Source organism: Dromiciops gliroides, chromosome 2, assembly GCF_019393635.1.
Source record: "Dromiciops gliroides isolate mDroGli1 chromosome 2, mDroGli1.pri, whole genome shotgun sequence".
Classification (NCBI taxonomy): Eukaryota; Metazoa; Chordata; class Mammalia; order Microbiotheria; family Microbiotheriidae; genus Dromiciops; species Dromiciops gliroides.
Genome location: NC_057862.1, coordinates 354423674 through 354449635, shown reverse-complemented (window position 1 = coordinate 354449635; position 25962 = coordinate 354423674). Strand labels below are relative to the sequence as shown.

Genomic DNA, 25962 nt, shown 5'->3' with positions numbered 1-25962 from the left:
AAATCACTTCTGGGTCCAAGGTACAAGGATTCTAAATCCAGAGGCTCTTTCCACTATACCACACTGCCCACGCAGTGCCTACTGCCCCACCCCTCCTTGATCCCTCTCTTATACACACACCTATATGCCCTTCATTCTGGAAGTGGTGAGGGGAGGGGTGGGGGGAAAATAATACTCACCCATCACTCTTTCTTTTACGTAGAACTCATAAGTGATACGATTGAACACAGGTATATTGTCATTGATATCCTGCAGATAGAGGATGTTTGGGGGGTAACTGGTAGATAAAGTTTATATTTAGCAAAGTAGAAACATATAGAAGAGGTTGTGGACCAAATGCAGGCTGTGGGATCCAACCTCACCTCATTTCCAACAACCACTTTCCCCTTGGCCATCAGCCAATGCTCTAAAATCCCCACCAACTCTATGTATTCCACACCGCTAGGAAAACCAAAAAGGAACCAGGATCAGAGATAGGGAGATTAGAATGGATCTCAGAAGTGGGGAGAGAAAGAGAAGAATATGTACCCCCTCAATGACCACTTTTTTATCACCCAACCTTCCCCCAAGCTTTCTATAATACATTTATTATAGCTCAGTACTGGAAATTAGAAAATAGAATGGCAAGACTAGAAGAGACTTTTAAAATCATCTAGCTCCACCCTCTCATTCTATAGGGGATCTAGAAAAATTAAGCTCTAGATCTAGGTGATCTAGAAAAAAATCTGTGGTCTAGAAAATTTGAGTGGCTTGTCTATGAGAACACAGGTAGCAGATTGAGTATATTATAATTGACTGTGATTACATCTCACATCTCTTTTATACCATAAACTCTGTGAGGGCAGGGACTATGTATTATCTGAACATTGTGGACACTTGAAGCATTTACTGAGAGAATTGGCCTCATCTGTCCTGAGGTCCCTCCTTTTGAGCATTCAATCCTCTTATTGCTTCTGAGATATTGCTCTCTCTTGGCTCTCCTACCTACATGACCAGCATTTCTTAGACTCTTTTGCTGCAACATCATGTACCTTCTGCCTCCCAAGAGTGACGGTTCCCCAAGGCTCTGTTATGAGTTCTCTTCTCACTCTACATTTTCATTTGATATTCTCATCTGTTCCCATGTGTTCACTAATCATCTCTTCGTGCCTTCCATATCTATATATCTTCAGCCATAATCTCTTAGACTCTCATTTCACATCATCAGCTTTCTGCCACATATCTTCTACAGGATATCTTGTAAATAGGTCAAACTCAACATGTTCAAAATGAAACTGATTATCTTCTCTTAAAACCCACCCTTCCTCCCAACTTCCCAATTTCTGTTGAGAATATAAATATCTTCCCATTAAATGTGTTTTGCTTGACTACACATGTACAACCTATGTTGAATTGCTTATCTTCTCAAGGAGGGAGGGGAAGAGAGAAAGGGAGAGAATTTGGAAGTCAAAATTTGAAAAAAGAATGCTAAAATTATTTTTACATGTAATTGGGAAAATAAAATATTTTAAAATATCTTCCCTTTAACCCATGTATAATAATAACTATCATTTACAAAGCACTCTATCATCTATTAATCACTAGACAAATATATCATTGTCTTCTCAAAACAACTCTGTGAGGAAGGTTAGATTCTTATTCCCATTTATAGACATGTAAATCAAAGCTAAGAGAGGAATTAAATGATTTGCCCATTCTCACACAACTAATAAGTGTCTGAGATAAGATTTGAACTCAGGCCTTCCAGGCTCTAAGTAAAATGCTTTCACCCACTGCACCTCCAAGCTACCTCCTCAATACATTTTACATCTCCTTCTCTTCTGTCTTACATGTATACTGACGCACTTCAGGCCTTTCTCATACTGACTTTTTTTTTTTTTTTGCAGGGCAATGGGGGTTAAGTGACTTGCCCAGGGTCACACAGCTAGTAAGTGTCAAGTGTCTGAAGCCAGATTTGAACTTAGGTACTCCTGAATCCAGGGCCAGTGCTTTCTCCACTGTGCCACCTAGCTGCCCCCTCTCATACTGACTATTATGGTCTATTATGGTATTATGGCCTCTGGTCCCCTAGCTTCCAGTGTCTTCTCTATTTAATCCATCCTCCACACAGTTGCCAAAATAATCTTCCTAAAGTACCAGTCTGACCACATCACTTCCCTTGTTCAAAAACCTTCAAGTGGCTCCCTATTTACCTCTGGAATACAATGCAAACTCTTCAAGGAGACATTTAAAATCTTCTACAATTTGGATAGTGCCTCCTTTCTATCCTCATTGCACAACTGGAATACTAATTGTTCTCCAGACCTGACATGAGACCCTCCCCACCCCCATCTCCACACATTCACACAGGCTGCAATGTTCTCCCTACTTATCTCTGCCCTTCAAAATCTTAGATCTTCCTTGGAGGCTCCACTGAGATGCCACTTCTTCTGTGAAGCCTTTCCTGGCACCTACCCACTCACCCAGTTGTCAGTGTTCTCTTGCTTTTAAAATTACCTTCTGGGCAGCTAGGTGAAGCAGTGGATAGAGCACCGGCCCTGGAGTCAGGAGGACCTGAGTTCAAATCCGGTATCAGACACTTAACACTTACTAGCTATGTGACCCTGGGCAAGTCACTTAACCCCAATTGCCTCACTAAAAAAAAAAAATTACCTTCTACTGTCTATCCCCATGTATACTTATCAGCATCCATTTTGCTTTCTCTCAGCAAAACGAAGGCCCCTTGAGGGCAACGTATGGCTTTATTATGGTCTGTGTATTCCCAGTGAATAGCATAGGATATTGTATATGTATATTTATTAATAAATTAATAAAAGTGATTAATGAATAAAATTAATAAGTGAGTTGAGTTTATTGATTTATTATTTAAAACCCATTGGTATGGGACTCTCTCCTCATTGGTACATATAAATACCCTGTCCCACATGAGAGTTGTGGCAGAGTTGGAGAGAGCCCAATGGGTTTGGGGACTGGGGTTACAAAAGAAATGGAAATTGGGCAAGAGCCGAACTGACTCAAGATGTCTTTTCCTGTCCCAGACCTCACAGAACCTTCTTGAACATCTAGGACACTTTAAGGCCAAAGCAATTAGGAGCTCTCTCCCATCCCCTCCCAAGAACCTCTAAATTATAGGTAGAAAATGGAAGGTACTGAGTCTAAAGAAGGCTGTAGGAGCCTAGAATTGGTGGGAGGAGGGGAGGGGTGGTTTTTCCCTGGGTTCTGTTACCTCTACGTTGATGGTGACATTGACTGTGGTGTTGAGTGAGGGAACTCCTAGGTCATAGACGAAGACAGTCAGCACAATTTTTCCCTCCAGCTTGGGGTCAATGGCCTCACGGTCCAGGGGCCCCTGGTTTGTCAGTAATCCAGTGACTGAGTCCAAGGTGAAGTTGTCACTATATGGCCCAGGCAGGAGTTTAAAACGGATCTCACTGTTGTTAGTGTTGGGTTCATCATTGTCATAGGCCTTCAAGGTGGGGACAGAGGAAAGGAAGAGAGGAGAGGTCATCACCCATAACCATGGCTGTGCCTGATTATGTTCCAGGTCACCCACCTGTTAACTGTCTCATGTGAAGGACAAAACCAATATGGTAATGTTTTACATAATCATACATGTATAACCCATATATAATTGTTTGCCACCTTAGGGAAGGGAGAGGGGAAGGAGGGAAAGAGGGACAAAAATTGGAACCCAAAACTATAAATAAAAATGTTTACTATTTTTTCTTTTTTTTTTCTTTTTCTTTTTCGAGGCAATGAGGATTAAGTGACTTGCCCAGGGTCACACAGCTAGTAAGTGTCAAGTGTCTGAGGCCAGATTTGAACTCAGGTCCTCCTGAATCCAGGGCTGGTGCTTTATCCACTGTGCTACCTAGCTGCCCCCTATTATTTTTTTTAAATAATGTAAAAACCAACTCAATGCAAAAATAAATTTTTTAAAAAGCCCATCCAGCAATAAGGCTAACATTGGTCAATGGTCAGAATCCTAACTCAGCAGTCAAGTGCCAATGGACAAGTTTCTTGGACTCACCACACTTCAGTTTGATAGTTTACATTTATGTAATGTTTAAAGGTTTGCATAGTGCTTTACAAATATTAACTTATTTGATTTTCACAATAACCCTAGGAGACAAGTATTATTATTACTCTCGTGTTACAGATGAGGAAACTGAGGCAGACAGCAGTTAAGTGGCTCCCCTAGGGCCACATAGCCAGAAAGTGTCACAGGACAAATTTGAACTCAGGTCTTCTGACTCCAAGGCCAATGCTCTATCTACTGGACCACCGAACTGTGTTACCTCAGTTTACCCTTCTGCAAGGAGCTTAAGGGACTCTGAGAATCCCATGGTTCCTTTAAACGTCTAACCTAAATTCTTCTCAATGTGATTAAAGTCCAGTCCCTAGAGTTCATGTTCTTCTCCCCAGCAGTGGATCTTTCTCTATCCCAGTATCCACTGCTGAGCTCATTTCAGTTCTCCACCCTAAGCCCTCACCTGGATGGTCACTGAGACATTGTCCGTCATCTCCTTGACAAAGATGTCGTAGGAACCTCTAACCACAGGGGCATTGTCATTGATGTCCTGCAGGATGATCTGCAGGAGGGTGGAGCCTGTGAGGTTACCTCCATCTGTGGCCTGCAGTGTGAGGTAGTAGACAGATTGCAGTTCCCGGTCCAGTAGGCTGCCATTCTTCACTGTTATCACTCCAGAGGTGGAGTTCACCTGAAAGATATCCGCACTGTGGGCGGCCAGATTAGAGGGGGGAAGAGGAAGATTGCTGGGAATAAGGTAGACCTAACCTTTGCTCACCCATAGGATTGCCATTAGCTTGAAGGACCAGCTCCACTCGAGTCCTGAACCCACTAACTCCATGAAGCAGGGCAGTACATACCTGTTCCCTGAGGTCAGTTGGGTAAGTGATCTGTCCTCGAAGTCAGTGTCAGGGTCCTTGCCTGGATGAACATATCCAGGGAGTATTATCAATTAGCCAAATCTCCCATACCTATTGCCCGAATGACTCCCTCCTCTACTCTGGAAAACTAGAGTAGGTACAGAAAAGGGTGACCAGCATGCTTGAAAAGATGGAGATCATGCATACATTGGTTATCTGAAGCCTGGAGAAGAGAAAATTTGGAGCAAGAAGACATAATTATGGTCTTCAAATATCTGAAAGTCTGTGCTCACTTTGCTTGGTGCCAGAGATCAGAGGCAGATTTCTCTTCTTGAAAAGCAAACATTTCCTAACAACTCAAGCTGTGCCAATGTAGAATGGACTGCTACGAGAGTGATCTTCCCATCACTGGAGTTTTCAAGCGATGGCTGCATGACCACTTATTAGTAATGTTATAGATGGAATCTCTGCTCAGGGAGGACTTCATCTCCATTGTCCTTGGAGGCCCCTTCTGAGTCTATGAGTCTATCTTCTTTTTTGAGTCTGCCTGTCTGTCTTTTCCTGCTCTATCTCCCTGCTGCCTTTTTCTCTCTCATTCACACACAGACACACACAGATACACACACACACACACACTTGCTCATACTTTCTCTCTCTCCTATACACTGCTCCATGTTTTTCATGCATAGACACTCTGAGAAATACTGATTCTTGTTCCTAAATGGGAATGCTAGCCCAGCTAGCCCAAGGGGTTGGGAGAATCCTGTCCCCATATCCCTGGTTCTCTTTTTCATCCTCACCTTATGTCGCTGGTAACCACCGTGCCATCCTGGCAGTGCTCATATACATAGAGAATTGTACAGGCTCTTTCAAACTCAGTGCATGGTCATTAATATCCTCCACGAAGATTGTTACCTTTGCAGTGAGGTCATGTGGCTGTTAGAGTCATTGGCTATGACCTACCTCAGGGGAGACTAGTATTAAGGAAAGTAGCACAATGAAGGAGAAAGAGCACCGCAGGTGTAGTCAGAAATATCTGAACCTTATCCTGACTCTGCTACTTAGCTTGGGAGGGTCAATCACTCTTTCTTGGCATCAATTATCCCCTTTGTAAAAAGGGGGAGGGGTGACTAAGTGATCTCTAAGGTCTTTTTCAGTTCTTTTTTTTTTTTTTAGTGAGGCAATTGGGGTTAAGTGACTTGCCCAGGGTCACACAGCTAGTAAGTGTTAAGTGTCTGAGACCAGATTTGAACTCAGGTCCTCCTGACTCCAGGGCCGGTGCTCTATCCACTGTGCCACCTAGCTGCCCCTCTTTCAGTTCTAAAACCCATGATTTTATGGTGTTGAATGCTGCCTCTCTACCTCTTAGCTATCCCGCCATCTCTCACCTCCACCTCCATTATCTGCTTCAGCTCAAAATCCACAAGGTTAGGCTGCTGAACCAACACTGGTACCTCTCCTGTATTCGCCACCCTTCAGGGGACACAGCAAAAGCCGTGTGATCAAGGGCCAGACAGGGAGAGCAGGAAAGTGCCATTGAGGCCCTGAAACAAGAAAGATAAAGGCTCTCTACTTACTTCCCTTCCCTGCCATGCCTTATTTAACAATAGGAATGGAATCTCACTTCTATCCAAATCAATTAAATTAACTTTATTTACACCCATACACTCTCATTCACCTCATATCCTAGCCATCCACCATTCATTCACCATCATCTATCTTCATCCTCTCTCATCTACCCCCATAAAAGCTTCATTTATTTCCACCCCATCACATCTACTTCACCAGGGAGCGTCCAGCGGGTTTCCAAAGATCTTAGCCCTCCCCTGACTTGCTGCATGGTCCTCACATGAAGGGAGTGGTTAGCAGTTCAGTGGGAAGCAGAGGGAGCTGCAGGAAAGAGAGCTCAAGGCAAAAACAGAGGGAAGCCATTAATATAGTTGGGCTGGCAGCCTAGGGACAGCAACCTACCTTGTCTGGATCATAAGCCACCATGATAGTTGCTAATGGGCACCCGGGTAGAAGAGTGTTCAGCCACATAGCCACTAAAATTGGATACCACCGTATCATCAGAGAAATCACAGTTAGGCAAGACGCAGTTGTAGAATTGGGGATTGTGATCATTAACATCTTTCACCGTTATGGTCACCCAGTCGTGGCCTTGCCTCTTGCCCATAATGTTGAGATGGGGTCTCTGTGGCCTGCATAGAAAAAGTGGGGAGATCTTAGAGAGGGCAGAGCAGGGGGGAAGTGAAGGTTGACCACAAGATGGCGCGCTCCCACCTACTTCACTCAGTACAGAGATTGTGTCAGTACAATAAATTCCCACACAAATGGAATCTCCAATAGTGGATGCAGATCTGGAAGAGACCTTAGATGCCATTTAGTTCAGTTCTCATTTTACAAATAAGGAAACCAGAATTTAAATGCCTTGCTCAGGATCGCAACAGCTAGTAAGTGACTGAGGCAGAATTGAATTCGAGTTCTTCCTGGTTCCAGCACGTGAGCCACACCAGGCAGTGTTAGATCTTTTGGGTGTCCTAAAGAATATTTTCATTATCAATTTTGTGTTTTTTTTTCTTTTTGGGGCGGGGCAATGAGGGTTAAGTGACTTGCCCAGGGGTCACACAGCTAGTAAGTGTCAAGTGTCTGAGGCCACATTTGAACTCAGGTCCTCCTGACTCCAGGGCCATGCTCTGGCCACTGCACCACCTAGCTGCCTCTCATTATCAATTTCACATGAGAACTATGAGTTGAAGTGGAAGAATTATGGAACTCATACAGAGTAAAGTACAAAGACCCAGGAAAAAAAGAACAATAAATGAGGCAACAATGTAATAAAATTTAAAGAAAACAGTGACAACAATAACAAAAGCCTGACTGCATGTAATTAAAATGACCAAGCTTGTCTCCTAAGCAAAATGAGAAAATGAACTTTCCTCCCTTCTTTGCAGAGGTGAGGGACTTTAGGTACAGAATTGGGCATATACTATTAGACTCAATTGAACTGCTTTTTGTTCTCTTATTTTTCTTTTGTTACAAGTATGATGTTCATGGGAGGGGAGGAAGAGGGATAGGCTCAGAGATAAAGGTGATATAAAAACAGAAGATATGGATCATTTTTTAAGGAAAGAACAAAGAGGAGAGAGGCTTGTACAAATGATTGCTAATTTAGGGTAGGATTTTAGAGTTGGAAAGGTCTTTAGTATTGCATAGTGATATTGCGTAGTAAAGAACACTGACTTTGAAGCCAAAGAACTTAGAACTCCCATCCCAGCTCAGCTAATTACTCTCTGTGGCACACTGGTCAATTACTTTCCTCTCTCCAGGTCTTAATTCCTCACATATAAAACGAAAGCATTAAACTCAAGGGTATCTAACATTCCAGCTCTGACCTTCAATGTTCCAAGTTCTCCCAAAGCTCTGACATTCTGTTGTATTCTAGGGTCCCCCCCCTTTCTAACATCCTGTGTTACAAGGTCTTTTTTGATTCAAAATCTCATGATCCTATGAGCTAGAGGGTGTGGGAGCCTGTGAAAAAAGAGAATCATCCAGATTGCTTCCTGACTAGAGTTTCAACTCTTTCTACTAACCTGCTTGCCTTCAAAACCTCTTCTGCATTGCTCACCTTGTCATGACATCCATTTCTTCCAACATTATCAATGGCCTCCAATTCTTTGGGGATAAAGTTCGAATTCCTCAACAAGGAATTCAAAGTATCCCACAATCTAGTACCATCCTACTACCTCCAACGTTATCTCATATTACTCCCCTCCACGAACTATATTCTACAGTTAGTAAGTCAACAAGCATTTGTTAAGCACCCACTTGTGCAAAGTACTATACTAAGCAGTGGGGTACAAAGGTTAAAAAAAATAGTCTGTGCTCTCAAGAAACTTCCAGTCTAATGTGGGAGATAACATGCAAACAACTAAGAACAAACAAGATATAAACAAAATCAGTGAGAGATAATCCACAATCCACAAAAACAAAAGTAGAGACAGTATGGTTCAATCTACATTCATAATCCACAGGGGGCAGCTGGTGGCACAGTGGATAGAGCACCGGCCCTGGAGTCAGGAGGACTTGAGTTCAAATCCGGCCTCAGACATTTAACACTAGCTGTGTGACCCTAGGCAAGTCACTTAACCCCAATTGCCTCACACAAAAAACCCCAAAACACCATAATCCACAGTTCTTTTTTTCTGGATGTTGAAAACATTTTCTATCATGAGTTCTTTGAAATTGTTTTGGATCATTGCACTGCTGAGAAGAACCAAGTCTATCCCCATTGTTCATCACACAATGTTGCTGTTACTATGTACAATGTTCTCCTGGTTCTGCTCCTCTCAGTCAGCATCAGTTCATGGAAGTCTTTCTGAGTTTCTCTGACAACCTCCTGCTCATAGTTTCTTTCAGCACAATAGTATTCCATTACATTCATATACTACAACTTGTTTAGCTATTCCCCAATTGATGGGCATTTCCTCAATTTCCAATTCTTTGCCACCACAAAGAGAGCTGCTATAAATATTTTTGTACATGTGTGTCCTTTTCTCTCTTCTATGATCTGGGATACAGACCCAGCAGTGGCATCACTGGGTCAAAGGGTATGAACAGTCCCATAGCCCTTTGGGCATAATTCCAAATTGCTCTCCAGAATGGTGGGATCAGTTCATAGCTCCACCAGCAGTGCATTAGTGTTCCAATTTTTCCACAGCTTTTCCAACATTTATTATTTTCCTTTTTTGTCATATTAGTCAATCTGGTAGGTGTGAGGTGGTATCTCAGAGTTGTTTTAATTTGCATTTCTCTAATCAATAATTATTTAGAGCATTTTTTCATATGGCAATAGATAGCTTTGATTTCTTCATCTGAAAACTGTCAGGCTCATTATCTTCAACTATAAAATAAGAGGTTTGGACGAAATGGCATCTAATGTCCCTTCCCACTCTAGATCTAATCTTTTGTAGTCTCTTCCTGACTCCAAACCTTTACTCATGCTGTTCTCTGTACCTGGGATGCCCTCCATCTCCCTTCTTCATTTGCTGAATTCCTATTCATTCTAGTACATTCACATGTGATATTGTATATTATTACAGTTACCTATTTGTGTCCTATCTTCCTGCTTCAAGAGCACAGGGACCCCATACAAAGATAGAAAGGGCCAAAGAAGATGAAATAGATAATTTTTATTATATAAAATTTAAAATGTTTTGCATACACAAAATCAATACAGTTAAAATTAGAAGGGAAACAGGTAACTGGGGGGAAAATCTTTGCAGCAGGTTGCTCCAATTTCTCATTTCCAAGGTGCATAAGGAATTGATTAAAATTTATAAGAATAAGAATTATTTCTCAATTGATAAATGGTCAAAGGACATGAATAGGCAGTTTTCTAAGGAAGAAATTTAAGCTATCAATAGCCATGTGAAAAATGTTCTATATCACTAATACATTTTTTTCCTTTTTTTTTTTTTGGTGAGGCAATTGGGAGGTGACTTGCCCAGGGTCACACAGCTAGTAAATGGCAAGTGTCCAAGGCCAGATTTGAACTCAGGTCCTCCTGACCTATCCACTGCACCACCTAGCTGCCCCTACTAATACATTTTTAAAGTGCAAATTAAAACAAATCCATGTTTCCACCTCACATCTGTGAGACTAGCAAAGTTGACTCCACCACCACCACCAGAAAAAAAAAGGAAAATGACAAATGGTGGAAGGACTATAGAAAAACAGACATTACAATGTATTGTTGGTGGAGCTGCAAATTGGTCCAGCCATTCTGGAAAGCAATTTGTCCAAAAAGTTAGTAAACTGTGCATACCCTTTGACCCAACAATACTGCTACTAGGCCTATACCCCAAAAAGAACCAAGAGGGAAAGGACCTAAATATACAAAAATATTTATAGTACTCTTTTTGTAGTGGCAATAAACTGGTAACTAAGGGGCAATGGATGAACATCAATTGAGGAATAGATTAATAAATTATGGTATATGAATCTAATGGATTATTGTGCTATAAGAAATGATGAATGGGATGATTCCAGAGAGACCTATAAAGACTTGTATGAGCTGATGTAGAATGAAGTAAACAGAATCAGGAGAACAGTTTATACAATAACTACATTGTAAAGATGAACAACTTGGAAAAATTTCATTAAGAACAATGACCAATCACAATTCTAAAGAACCAGCAATGAAGCTTGCTACACTTCTAACAGAGAGATGACTGACTCGGTGCAGATTGAAACATATATATTTTTTGGACATGGCCAGTGCAGTAATTCGTTTTGCTTAACTATGAATATTTGTTGCAGTGATTTTGTTTAATTCTTCTCTTTTTCTAATAGGGAAGGGGGGAAGATGGGAGAGAGAGAAAATAGCTTTTTGTTCATTAGGAAAAAATAATTTTTAAAAAAGGCACTGGGACCATGTCTCATCTAAATCATTCCCTAGTCCCCAGCACAGGGGTCCATACAAAGCAGTTGCTTGTTAAATGTTTGCTTATTTGAATTGTTAATTATGACGTTTGGGATTTCTTTTTAACTACCCCTCTGTGAACACACACTCTTTTTCTTTTTCTTTTTTTTTGGTGAGGCAATTGGGGTTAAGTGACTTGCCCAGGGTCACACAGCTAGTAAGTGTTAAGAAGTATCTGAGGCCGAATTTGAACTCAGGTACTCCTGACTCCAGGGCTGGTGCTCTATCCACTGCGCCACCTAGCTGCCCAACACATACTCTTAATAAAAGTTGAATGAATGAAAGAAAGGAAGGAAGGAAGGAAAAAAGAAAGAAAGACAGAAAGACAGAAAGAAAGAAAATCTGTCTTCAGCTTGCCAGCAATCTACATCTAGCTTGATCTGAATGACCACTTCCTTCTGATTAGCTCCCCAGGTACAAAAGGTGGGCTTTGCGAATGGACTTTATACTACAGAAAGCCTAGGGACCACAGAAGTGTTGAAATACACAAGGCCAGTACCTTATCCCAGGATTTCTCAATTTGGACAGCCTACTTCTCGGGCTCCAAAGACCTCCCCATATCTAATAGGCACTTAGTCTGACCTGGGTGTGTAACACTGCCCTCTAGTGACGCCACTTCCAATCTTAGGTCCTTCCTATCCAAAGAGCAGAGGGGATAGAAGGAAGTGAGGTAGAAGCTGACCCCTCCCACCAAGATATGGGGCCAGTCTTCCATGTTTGGAAGTCTACCACTACCTCAGAGATACATAGCTCAAATCCTACCCCAAAAGAAATTTTCTCCAACCATCCCACAAGTGGACAATGTTCTTTTTACACTGTGTCCTTGGAGATTTTAACTCTCTTTTCCAGAACCTTGAACTCCACTCCTTGGGACCCTAGCTTTTAATAGATAAAGTTTTTGCCTTATCTTACCCAGAACATCCATTTCTATGCTAGGTCACCAGGTGTGTATCCCCCACCCTTTTCCAGCTCCCCTTTATGTGTTGTTTTCTCCATTAGAATGCAAGATCCCTGAGGGTAAACACTGTCTTGCTTACTTTTATTAGTATTCTCAATTCTTAGCAGAGTACCTAGCATATGGTAAGCACTTAAATGCTCTACGTATTTATCCGTCTATCTCCCTATCTACAATAATACCCACAGACACAGAGAGATGTGGAGGGAGATGAGGGGGGAAAAAAGAGAAGGGGAGGGGAGAAAAGAGAAAAGGATTCCAGTAACCAGAACTATATTTGGTATTGGGTGGGGTCTGTGTCCCTTCTTCATCCATGAGCTTACCGTAACCTCCAAGAGCACCTCTTCATCCTCATCTAACAGTAGTTCCCGATCCAAAGGACTTCTCACCGTGATAATCCCATTATCCTCCCCGATGCTGAACCAAGGCCTTGTAAAATCTGAGCAAAAAGACTGGGATAAGGGAAAGGGACTGACAGGCTGAGGGCCCCATCTCCATCCCAGACCAAACAGACTCCTCAAGAGAGAAGGACCATGGGTACACATCCTGAAGCCAAGTTCAAAATCCTGGGCATGTGGGGGAGATATCCTGCCCTAACTAGCCCTGTGACTTCAGGCAACTCATTTCTCTTCTAATTTCTTTTCTCAAAGTCTCAGTGATCCAGACTCTATGATCCTAAGAAGGTATCTTCAATGCCATCCCTTTTCCACTCCACTCCCTTCCAGCTCTAGTCTATGAAGGAAGAGGGGATGAGGGGAGGGAAAGGGAAGAGAGGAGAAAGAAATAGACAAAGGAGAAGGTGTAAAGGAAAGAGGAAGAAAGAAAAGGAAGACCCAGCAGGCCCCGTCTTCTCACTAGTGATAGAGAATTTGACCGGATCATTAATGCCTTTGTCTCCATCCGTAGTCTTCAAGGTCAACACTGAGGTACCCTGGAAGGAGAGGCCATCGACCTGATCAGAAGGACCATCCCAAGGAAGATGTAGGCCACCAGAGATTCCTTAATCCCTCTCCAGATTCCTCCCCCCCCCACTCCCATTCCCTGCCTCACCACTTTTGCATCTTCTCCTACTGAAGCTGTGTAAGGCTCCTGAAGAAACTGTGGGTCCAGATCTGGAAGGTCAATCACTGTGATTGACAGGAAGACTGGTTGGGAACACCGTGGTTTAACCGTATCTTGGTCCTGCAGAGAATGGCAGCACGGATCTGTTTGTGAGACCTCCTTAATTCGACCCCCTCCCCTTCCTCCTCTCTCCTTAGCTTTCCAACCAGAACGCTCTAATCAGGCCCTGGGAAGGCTCCTTTCTCCTTCCTCAACAGGAAATCCCCCCTATTCCCAGAACGACCCTTTTCCCCTCATCCCTAGGAAGTCCTTGCTCCTCCCCCAAAAAGTTTCCCTTCCCCCAGACCAGAGTCTGTGCTCACGCAGGACTGCAGTTTCAGTTGGTAGAATGTGCTTTTGTTGTTGTAGCTGAGGGGACCCTCAAGGATGATGGTGCCGTTTAACAAGATGGAGAAGAGCTGGTTTCCTTTAGTATTGGGGATGACCTGACATAGGGGTGGGAATAAAGATCAAACGAGAGAGGTGGCTAGGTGGCACAGTGGATAAAGCACCGGCCCTGGATTCAGGAGTACCTGAGTTCAAATCCAGCCTCAGACACTTGACACTTACTAGCTGTGTGACCCTGGGCAAATCACTTAACCCCCATTGCCCCACCAAAAAAAAAAAAAAAAAGATCAAACGAGAGCTCAGCCCAGTTACTGATAGGGCAAGGGCAGGCCACTGCTCTGGATCCTGAAGGAGGGTAGGCCTGGGCCCAGCTGAGTCAGCTCTGAGGCTTCCCAAGTGTCCTGGCCTCCCTTTCCTTCTTTCCCCAGAGGCTCATCATCTCTAGTTCTGCTCCCACCCAACACATTGCCCTCCATCTCTTCCATCTAGCACTTAGGGATCTCTGAAGTTGAGCAGAGAGCCACAGTCAATTCCTTCCTCCTACAACTGGCAACCATGTTTACTACCCACACTGAACCCAAGCTATTAGGGGAGCAATTAGAGGGCCCATGTGCCCTCCAGCCGGAGCTGAGACAAAAGCACAAGAGTCCTGATTAGAGTCATAACTAACCATCCAACCTAACCGATTTTTGGAGCTGGGGAACTAATGTTGGGAGGGATGGATTTGGGGTTTTCCCCCCAGAATTGATCCTTTCCCCAAATTTCAGCTTGGCACCTCTGCTTGTCTGAACTGACTCAGAGTACAACTCTTTCAGTCCAGTTTTAGTGGAGCCTCCTTCCCCGGGGGGCTATCCCCACAATCATGGTGGGGAAAGGGTTAAGGAAACAGGACATCCCCTCTCCTGTTGTGCTTGAAGTTGGATTGTCCTCTGCCCCACTCCTATCCTCACCACCCTCCACTACTTAATTTGTCCTCCTGCCCTCTCACACACACACACACACACACACACACACACACACACACACACACACGAATTCCTATGGCTCTGGTCCCACTTAAGTCCCGCTACTCTGAGCCTTGGCTGGGAATAGGGAGATTTGAGCATTAGTCCAGGTTCTGCCAATGATTTGTCATGCGCCTTCCCCTCCCTGTACCTCAGTTTCTTCATCTGTAGAATAAAGAGGTCCGAGGTCTCTAAGGTCCTTTCTAGCTCTAAACCCTCTGCCTTGTATTCAAATCTAAATTGTAACCCCAGGGAAGTCACTTAATTGGATTAGCTGCTGTCCTTCCTACTCTGAGGGTGGATGATTCTGTGATATTTTTTAGGGACTTTCCCCTCAGAAAACAAAGATAGAATTATGGTGTATGAGAGGTACCAGAGTCGTTAGAATAAAAACCCAGGGGCGGCTAGGTAGCGCAGTGGATAAGCACCGGCCCTGGATTCAGGAGGACCTGAGTTCAAATCCGGCCTCAGACACTTGACACTTACTAGCTGTGTGACCCTGGGCAAGTCACTTAACCACCATTGCCCCGCAAAAAAAAAAAAGGAATAAAAACCCAGAATGTTAGGCTGGGGATGAACCTCAGAGACTAATCCAACTCCCTCCTTATACTGATGGAGAAACAGCAGCTCAGAAGAGTAGGCTTGGGAGTGAGAGATGGTGCTAGAGTCCATCTCCCCTGAGCTGTTCTGTTTCACCCAACAGATCCTCCTCCTTCTTCCCTGCCCACTCATAGCCCCAAAGCTGTCCGATGTAGGGGGAAGGGACATCTCCCAGTGCCTCTTCCCCTTCCACACGCCTAGGTTGGTCCCAACTAGTTCTGTGAGAAGACACTGCCCTCTTGTGGCCATCCAAGGTGCAATCCCGCTTTCAGGTTCCTAGAACAGCCCAAAGTCTCTGGATCCGGAAGGCATCAGAAGATACCTGTTGTCTCATGGATCCATAGCCCATGAATGACCCTCCACCCTAGGTGATCTCAGAACACCAATATGACTTTGATCCCTGCCTGACTCACCTCAAGAATGGTGTAGTTCACCAGGCCACCTAACCCTGTGTCCGGGTCTTCTGCTCTCACTGTGTAAACCTGAGAGCCCACAGGCAGGGTCTATAACATAGGGAAGAGAAGGATCAGGAGCTTTAAGGGCTGTACATATCACCCCCAGTTCTGGATCGGCTCAAAACCCCAGTCATGGGGACCTGAGCCACCCTCCTGACATGGGGGCAGGAGTGAGTGAAGACTCAGGCCTTCTCAGCTTCTGAGACCTGGAAGTTCTCCCTCCAGAGAATGAGTTCTTCCTCCAGGAACTGAATCTAGAACTTTCTCCTTTGTTGTCCATGGGCTCCATCCAGCTCTCTAAGACTGGCACAAGCCCAAAGAGAACAGGTCTTGGGGGCCAAACTCATGGGGGACATTTGAGGGGAGCTATTTCCTCATTACTGCTCCCTTCCCTTCCACCTTCCATACCTTATTTCAAACCTCCTTCTCTCTCCCTCAAACCATCAAGCCTCTCTCACTTTTCCTTCTCACCCTTATCCCTTTACTCCTAATAGATTATCTCATTTCTTACTTCACCAAGAGCAAATTAATTAGACTTAAATCTCCTTCTCCATCTACAAATATATATATATATATATATGTGTGTGTGTGTGTGTGTGTGTATATATTCACCTGTCCTCTCTTCCTTCCTTCAGGCCTCAGATGTATCACCCCTCTTCACTAAGATGAACCTCTCTTCCTGTGCCCTTGATCCCATTCCCTCCCACTTCCTCAAGAGCCTTAGTCTATTAATCGTTCCTCTCTTTCTCCTGCTTCTTCAAGTTCTCCTCATTTGGCTCCTTTCCTTCATCCCATAAACATATTCCAGACACCTTAATCCTAAAAAAGAAATAAGCCTTTTCTGTAGCCTACTTAAGCTACTGAACCATCTCTCTTCTCTGACAGTCTCTTGGAAAGAACAGTCCATGTACCCTGAGTCATATACTGTCCACTCATTGTCTTCAGCCCCTGAAATCTAGCTTCTAGCCTCACCAGTTACCTGAAACTGCTCTTCCCAATGTGACCAGGGACCTCAGAGTCATCGAATCCAATCTTCTCGGACCTCACCCTCCTCTCCAAAGCATCTGACTCACAACCACCCCTTCCTGGATTCTCTCTCTTCTCTTGTCTCTTATAATATTGCCCTCTCTGGGTTCTCCTCCCACCTCCCCTATGACTCAGTCTCTGTCTCTGAAACTAACACTTCCTCCTCCCATGTCCTTAGAAGAGACCTTTCCAAAGTGGCAATGCTTAGTCCAGTTCTCTTCTTTCTCTGTTCCTTGCTAATCTCATTTACTTGCAATTTCAATGTTCATTTCTGTGTTGATAACTAACTACTCAAACAATATTTCTAACCCTGGCATCTCTGAAGATCCATCCTCTCCAACTGCTTGCTAGATATCTGAGCCTGGATGTTGCCTCTGGATATCAATATATTCAAAACTAACTTCATCTTCCCTTCAAAATCAACCCCCTTTCCTGACTTCCCTGTTACTGTTTCCACCATCTTCCTTACTACTTGGGCAGGAAAATTATTTTTCTTTCTTTTATTCCTTACATCTAATCAGTCACTGAGTTTTGCAAGTTCTACCTCCACTGTATCTCTCGTCCATTCCATCTTCTCTTAGACTTTTTGACTCATACTAATAGAATTAGAAAGAGCATCTGAAGATAATGAATTCAAACTTCATATTTTACAGTTGGAAAAACTGAGGCCCACAAATGGCAACTGACTTGCCCAAGGTTATAGTTAATTAATGGCAGGGACTAGAACCTAGGCCTAAGTTGTGACCTAGTGCACTTTCCTTTACCCCATAATACCCACCTCTCCAGTCTAGTTCAGGTCCTTAACACTTCCCACCTGGATTACTCCAATAGTCTCCTGACTGGTAATCCTGATTTTAGACTTTCATTATATTTGGAATCAAGAGTCCTAACTTGGAATCTAGACTCTACCACAGACAAATTGTATGACCAAGGCAAGTCACTTCATCTCTCTGACTTTTTTTTTTTCCTATCAGGAAAATAGAGATAATAATACTTACCTGTTTCCATGAAGTACTTTGCACATTTTTAATCACTACAGAATTATCTGACATATGATGCCCCAAGGAAGGGACAGAATGGAAAATTCTGGATGGTAAGAATGGTATGTTATTCTTCTCTGTCTCAACACCACCAGCACCATTACTCTCCCCAAGCCCACAAATGGCAAAGATCAAATGTGGAGTTCTGCTCTTCTTGGTTCTTACTTCAGACCCCTGTCCTCACTCAGAGCCCTCTCTCCTCGATCCTAACCCCAAGGTTTATGCCTTCTTTGGTCCTGAGGCTGGTCCTCTCTTCTTGGTTCTGATCCCAATTTCCTTGGTCCTGACCTTTACACTAGAAATATCCCACTGCCCTCCATCCAAGATTCCTGAGCTCATAGCATACTCTACCTCATTGATGCTAGTAAAATAGGGTGTATCCTGGAAGACTGGATCATTGTCATTTACATCAAGCACGACGATTTGTAGCTCTTTCTGCACCTTTATGAGGGAAGAGGAGGCCCATATTAGACTGTATGATCCCTGGAGGTAAAGACCATGTCATTTGCATATGTGTAACCCCAGAATGTGATACCTTGTACATAGTAGGTGCTTAATAAATATTAGCTAAATTGAATTCCTTTCATTCTGAGAGCTGCCTAACCACAGCACAGAACCTTCTTAAAGTTCAGTGCAGCTAGGCTCCCTGTGCCTAAGCCACAATTTGATAGGTCTAGCTGAGTGAGGAAGGGACATACATGAATCCACTCCTGACCATCTTGGTTCTGGGATAAGGAGAGAAGCAGAAAATGCCAGATGTTCTCAGAAAAAGTCTGGGACTTTAGGAAATAGATCAAGCTTGACAAATGATATGGCATGCTCTGATATTACATGTGGATGTCACATGACTTCCTATCCTCAGTCTCTTGTTGAGCAACTCATCTTCTCTCCTACCCAAGTGCTGGGATCTCGGTGATCTTCAGACACCATGGTACCAACCCAGCCTGGCTTTTGTTTTTTTCTTGCTCACCTCCCAAATATAGCCTTTTATGCCCCCGCCTGGGATTCCTCTTTTCTTACCCTGAAGTTTGTCTAACCACCTGTTGGCCATGCCTAGGGAAAAAATAGAATATCACAAACGCAAGAGTTGTCTGTGTCCTAAACTGGTCCTCTGGAACTCCTAACCCACCTCAACTCCTAATCTCCACCTCAACTTTTCAAGCCCTAGGCATTCTCCCAACATACCTGTGGATTTATGTTATCCCACACATAGATGGTGACAGAGAAAACGTACAATGTCTGTGGAAAAGCAAGAAGGGAGATGTGATGTAAAGCTGACCCAGTGTGGGCCCATTGAGTATGAACCACAGATTTCAGGGGGTTAAACTGTGAAGGGTCACCTATCCAGTGCCCACACTCCTGCCAATGCTATATCCTTTGTTCCTTCCTCCAGCTTGAGCTCTTCAAGTTACCAAATGTGTCCCTTTCCCTTCCAGATCTATCTATATTCTCCCAATCTATATCTCTCCCAGAATCCCTCATTCTGTGCCCTCTGACCTGGATTTCTCAGTCCACGTCATCTTCCCAGATCCCCTAATCTATACCCCTAATCTTTACCCAAATGTGTTATCTACTGACCTGCTACATTAATTTACAGAGTGAGGACTATTCTTGTATTATAATTATAGATTTAGAGCCAAAAGGAGCCTTAGAGATCATCTAGTCCAATGCCATCATCTTACAAATGACTTGCCCAGGGTGACACATCTAATAAGTGTCCTTGGTATTTTTACAGCAACTTTTTTTCTGATAAAGGCCTTGTTTCTCAAATTTATAGGGAACTGATTCTAATTGATAAGAATATGAGTCATTCCCCAATTGATAAATGGTCAAAAGATATGAACTGGCAATTTTCTGATAAATGAAAGCTATTTATAGTCATATGAAAAAATACTCTAAATCACTATTAACTATAGAAAGATTAAATTAAAACAACTCTGAGATACCTCCTCACAACTATCAGATTGGCCAATATGACAGAAAAGGAAAATGAGAAGATTAGAGAAGATGTAGGAAAATTGGCACGCTAATGTACTGTTAATTGAGTTGTGATCTGATCCAACCATTCTGGAGATCAGTCTGGAACTATGCCCAAAGGGCTATAAAACTGTACATAAACTTTGATCCAACAATAGGTCCATATCCCAAAAATATCAAAGAAAAAGGAAAAGGATCTATATGTACAAAAATATTTATGGCAGTTCTTTTTTTAAAATATTTATTTATTTATTTTAGTTTTCAATATTTGTTTAGATAAGATTTCCAATTTCAAATTTTTCTACCTCCCCCCTCCCCTAGACAGCAGGTAATCTGATATAGGTTTTATTTATATTTATATTTATATATACACATATGTATATATATATAAAATAACATTAAACATATTTCTGCATTAGTCATGTTATACGAGAAGAATCAGAGTAAAAAGGAAAAACCTCAAAAAAGAAAAACAATAGTACCAAAAACAAAAGAAATAGTATGGTCCAATCAGCATCCATATTCCACAGTTCCTTTTTTTTTCTTCTGGATTTGGAGAGCCTTTTCTTTCTTTTTTTTTTTTTGTAAGGCAATTGGGGTTAAGTGACTTGCCCAGGGTCACACAGCTAGTAAGTGTTAAGTGTCTGAGGCTGGATTTGAACTCAGGTACTCCTGAATCCAGGAACAGTGCTCTATCCACTGTGCCACCTAGCTGCCCCAAGCCTTTTCCATCATGAGTCCTTTGGAACTTTCTTATACCATTGGATTGGTGAGAAGAATCCAGTCTATCACAGTTGATCAACACATAATGTTAAAAACAAAACAACAACAACAAAAAACAAACACACAATGTTGATACTGTGTACAATGTTCTCCTGGCTCTGCTCATCTTCACTCATCATCAGTTCATGCAAGTCCTTCTAGGTTTCTCTGAACTCCTCCTGCTCATCGTTTCTTACAGCATAATAGTATTCCATTACATTCATGTACCACAACTTGTTCAGTATGGCAGCTCTTTTAATGGTGGCTAAGCATTGGAAATTGAGGGGATGCCCATCTATTGGAGAATAGCTAAACAAGTTATAGTATATGATTGTGATGGAATACTATTGTGCAGGATGCTTTCAGGAAAAACCTGGGAAGACTTACATGAACTGAGGCAAAGTAAAGTGAGCAGAACCAGGAAAACAAAATACACAAAATAACAGCAATATTGCACACTGGTCAATTGTGAATGACTTGGCTATTTGGATCAATATAATGATTCAAGACAACTTTAAAGGACTTATGATGAAAAATGCTATCCACCTCCAGAGAAAGAAAGAACTGACAGAGTCTGAAGGCAAATTGAAGCATACTATCTCACTTTATTTTTCTTACCTTTTTTGGCAACATGGCTAATATAGAAATATGTTTTTGCATGATTTCACATTATAATTGACACCACATTTCTTGCCTTCTCAATGGGTGGGGGAGAGGTAGGAGAGAGGAAGAGAATTCAGAACTCAAAATTCTAAAAAGATGAATGTTAAAAATGAATAGTAGGGGCGGCTAGGTGGCGCAGTGGATAAAGCACCGGCCCTGGAGTCAGGAGTACCTGAGTTCAAATTCGGCCTCAGACACTTAATACTTAACTAGCTGTGTGACCCTGGGCAAGTCACTTAACCCCAATTGCCTCACAAAAAAAAAAAATTAATAGTAATTTCTTTAAAAGTGACTAAGGGGTGGGGCAGCCAGGTGATGCAGTGGATAAAGCACCAGCCCTGGATTCAGGAGGACCTAAATTCAAATCCGACCTTAGAAACTTGACACTTACTAGCTGTGTGACTCTGCAAGTCACCTAACCCTCATTGCCCTGCCAAAAAAAAAAAGTGACTAAGGCTACATTTGAACCTGTTTTCCTAAATCCAAATACGTGCTGCCTCTCATGGTATATAGTCCCTAGATGTTAATGTCCTGTGTGCTGTCTTTCCAAAGGACTTCCTCTTCTCTTCCTTCCAGTTTCAGCTCATGTTGACCTGCTCCCATCTTATTCCCAAGGTTTTACCTCATAGTCCAAAGGACTGCTCAGGTCCACCTCCCCTGTGTTCTTGTTGACCCCAAAGAAATAGGAATAACGACCACTCATATCATAGGTCAGAGGGTCATTATCTGGGTCCGTGGCTGTAATCCAGAAAGCTGTATGCCCTGGAGTTGGAGAGAGAAGAGAGACCTGATAATACACACACACACATACACACACACACACAGCGTTTTCTTCATAGTTGACCCTTAGGCCTGAGTGGGAGGCAGGGCATGGCCCTAGAAGAACTTCTGGGGCTACCTAGGTTTTGCAGACATACATGGCTTATCAGGGTTAGAAAGAACCTTGGAGGTCAACAGATTCTAGAATGTCAGATCTAGGCGTTCCGGCTTGAGAACAGGCACTTATTAAGTGTGCATGGGTTGATGGTTTGATTCAGTGTTGGAACAAATAACACAGGCTGGCAGAGTCAGAAGGGATTCTAGGACATAGCATGTCAGAGGTGGAAAGTGCTTTAGGCATCATCTAGTGCCCTAAATTTGGGTCCAACCTCCTAATTTTGCAGATCAGGAAAATGAGGCCTAAAGATGGGAGGCAACTTACTCCAGGTGACAGAGTGAGTGTATAGCAGTATAGCACAGTAACGTATAGCAGTATTGCAGTGCAGCAAGGACCTGAACACAGGTCATCTGCTTTTTATTCCGGTGCTCTTGCCACTGCCCCATCTTTACTACTTTATGGGCACAGAGAGGACAAGGGCAGAGACCAATGGTAAAACTTTGAGTTAACTGAAGCCCATAGCTAGCCTTTCCATGGAAGTCACTTCATGAAAATGTTTCAAGGGCAGGTACCTGGAGGGACACATTTGAAAATTATATTTAGAAACCCCCAAACTGAAAAATATATTAAAAACTTGACAGCAGAAGGAGCAACTGGGGAGATGGGTAGTTGGAGGACATGGTGTCAAGCCTGGGATCTTAGGCAAGTCCTTTCTTGCCCTAGGCCTCAGTTTCCTGATCTGTAAAATGAGAGTTGAGGCAGATCATTTTTAAGGTCTCTTGAGACATAAAAGTCTACTGTTTTGTGGCTAAGAAGTAGGAATGATTTTTTTCAGTCAACAGCTCAGGTACAAATGGACATAGGTCTGCAGCACTGTCCTATCTCTTTTGAGATCATTTCAGTCCCTTGTCATAGGCCTACACCCTGGGCCAAGCCTCCCACCTTGACACAACAGGTACTTACCCACAGGCATGTCTTCAGATAGGGTAACTACAGTCATGTTTCTGGTGAAACTTGGAGCCGAGTTTCCATGAACTGTAAAGGCAATACTGAGCCCTGAGCCCTGTGACCTGAGACCTTGCTTCCCAAGACCCAATCTCCAACCTTGAACCCTGACCCCAAAGCACCAGACTCCAAGCCCAGTTTAACCTTCATCTAATTTCCTGCTCTGAGTAATGAGCACTGAGCCTCTGCCTTCCCAATTCCCAACCAACCCTGTGCCCTGGCTCTGAGCTCTAAGCCAAAGCCTCAGAATGCCCAAGTCCCAGTCCCCTGTCCTGACCCTTATCCTGGTATCCTACCTGCCCTGAGTTCTGGGCCCCCCCAATCGAAGCCCCTCACCCTGATCCCCAGCCTCCACAAATCCCAAGCTTCAGTACTGGTCATAATCTTGACCGCTCACCAGCTTTGCTCCTTGAGTCTCAGCTTCCTCTAGCTCATGACTCCTCAAATCTCACCCCCAACCCTGATCCTAACCCTGAGTTGAACCCCATCTTCCTCTAACCCATAACTCCCCAAGCACCAGCTTCACCCATGATCCTCCCAGTCCCAACTCTGATACACCCTCTTCCCATGGGCATGCACATGGATATCACCCTGTCCTATAAGCTTCACAGTCTGGGCATAGGACTGGGCCATTAGCAACTATATGAAAGTAAAGGCTCTAGAATGAAGTCCAAGGCCAAGGGGGGAATCCCAAGACCAGGGTAATTAACAGTGCCCTTCCCAGAAGACCCTTAGAGGGCTGGGCACTAGTAATTTCAGAACTCTCAGGTAAACTTTCCCATTCTGGACACTGACTCTCGGGGGCTTCACTGGACCAGAGAGGGAACACCAATGGGAGAACAATGTCTCCAGGCATCAGTATGCCACCAGTCACAGAGGATGGGGGAGAAGAGAAGGACAGGAGGGAAGTTCCTACCAGAGACCAAGAGACAGGGCAGGAGGATCAGCAGGCTCCAGGCCATCCTGTCCTGGGGCAACCTGTAGAAAAGAAAAGGATTCTATAAAGTTACCAAGGGCAGCTAGGTGGCGCAGTGGATAAATCACCGGCCCTGGAGTCAGGAGGACCTGAGTTCAAATCCGACCTCGGACATTTGACATTTACTAGCTGTGTGACCCTGGGCAAGTCACTTCACCCTCATTGCCCCATCAAAAAAAAAAAAAAACCAATAAAGTTACCCAGATATAATTCTTCTTATTCAACTCTACCACTGAGAACACAATGTCCTAGGCTCACCCCATCCTTCAAAGACACAGTCACTCAATTTCTACCATAGTCTCTCCTATACCCCAAGAACATCTACCTCCAGGAGGGTGGGGATTTGCACCCAACTGAAATAACACTGTATCTTTGCTGCATCTTTTCTATGATATTGTTAAATAAGTTTCTTTTGTTAAATGAGTTCTATTACAAAGTCCAGGGGAAATCCTTGCTCATTTCTTCAATTCAATTAAATATTAACTTAGCACCTCCTGGAAATAGGGTAGAGCCAAGATGGCAGAATGAGACCAGAATTCTTGCCAAGTTCTCCCAATACACCCCTCTATACCTACTTGAATAATATATTTAACTGAATTCTCAGCAGAAAAAAACAACAACAACAACAAAGGGGGGCAGCTAGGTGGCACAGTGGATAAAGCACCAGCACAGGATTCAGGAGGACCTGAGTTCAAATCTGGACTCAGACACTTGACACTTACTAGCTGTGTGACCCTGGGCAAGTCACTTCACCCTCATTGCCCCACAAAAAAAAAAAGAAAAGAAAAAAACAACAAAAAGTCACAGTAAGTCATTTTTCCAGCCCACGGCAGCTGATAAACACAGAAAGATAGGTCTGTAAGGTGAGGCCTAGCTGAGAGTGCATCTCAGTGGCAGCAACACCAGCTATGGGCCTGGGGGGTAGCAGCAACAATGAGGGAACACCTGGAGCTCCCCAGGATGGTAGGGGTATTGAACACCTAATCAGAAAAAAATCCTAGGGAATACCTGTGCTAGCATTAAGTGCAAAATCAGGCATTGTTTGGTGGCCCTCTTACCCATTACTCAGTTCTAGGTCATAGTTCCAGGATAAGGAAAAGTGGATGCCATTGTAAAGGTGCAGTGGCCCTTTTTTTTTTTTGGTGAGGCAATTGGGGTTAAGTGACTTGCCCAGGGTCACACAGCTAGTAAGTGTCAAGGGTCTGAGGTCGGATTTGAACTCAGGTACTCCTGAATCCAGGGCCGGTGCTCTATCCACTGGCCCACCTAGCTGCCCCAGCCCTTTCTTGAAAAGGACCAGAGTACAGATCATGAAGACTGTGATGAGACCTCTCCTTGGATCATACCACTTTGGAAGCACGAAAAACTTACAGGCCCTAGAACTAGCTGTGAAAACAGCAGAAGGACATGAAAGACCAGGCCAGTCATCCCCTTCATCCCCCCAACAAAGGTGAGCAGAGCTCATAACATAAAGTCCAAAGTAAAAAAAAAAAGATAGGCTAAAAAATAAGTCCCCCAACAAAAAAGGAACCTAGCCATAAAAAACTAATGTGGGAAACTCAAGGCATAAACTCAGAAGAAGACAATGACTTGAAAACATCTACCAGCAAAATCTCAAAGAAAAATGCAGATGCAGATGGAGGCAGGTAGGTGGTGCCAAGGCTAAAGCACTGGCCCTGGATTCAGGAGGAACTGAGTTCAAATCCAGCCTCAGACACTTGACACTTACTAGCTATGTGACCTTGGGCAAGTCACTTAAGCCTCATTGCCTCACAAGAAAAAATGCATATGGGACACAA

At 43.4% G+C, this 25962-nt stretch overlaps 1 protein-coding gene across 1 annotated transcript in view; it reads right to left on the bottom strand.

The window, feature by feature from the left end:
- The window catches only part of CDHR2 (cadherin related family member 2), an 89009-nt gene that overhangs the window by 16631 nt on the left and 46416 nt on the right, over positions 1–25962 (bottom strand). The window contains 20 exon segments of the mRNA XM_043980764.1: positions 180–249; positions 3227–3466; positions 4494–4737; positions 5691–5769; positions 5772–5816; positions 5819–5849; positions 6279–6434; positions 6862–6886; positions 6888–7043; positions 7045–7091; positions 12653–12768; positions 13185–13260; positions 13380–13511; positions 13754–13876; positions 15796–15885; positions 18255–18344; positions 19089–19142; positions 21928–22067; positions 23146–23217; positions 24104–24165. Coding sequence (XP_043836699.1) covers positions 180–249; positions 3227–3466; positions 4494–4737; positions 5691–5769; positions 5772–5816; positions 5819–5849; positions 6279–6434; positions 6862–6886; positions 6888–7043; positions 7045–7091; positions 12653–12768; positions 13185–13260; positions 13380–13511; positions 13754–13876; positions 15796–15885; positions 18255–18344; positions 19089–19142; positions 21928–22067; positions 23146–23217; positions 24104–24149 — 2032 coding nt within the window. The 5' untranslated portion in view covers positions 24150–24165.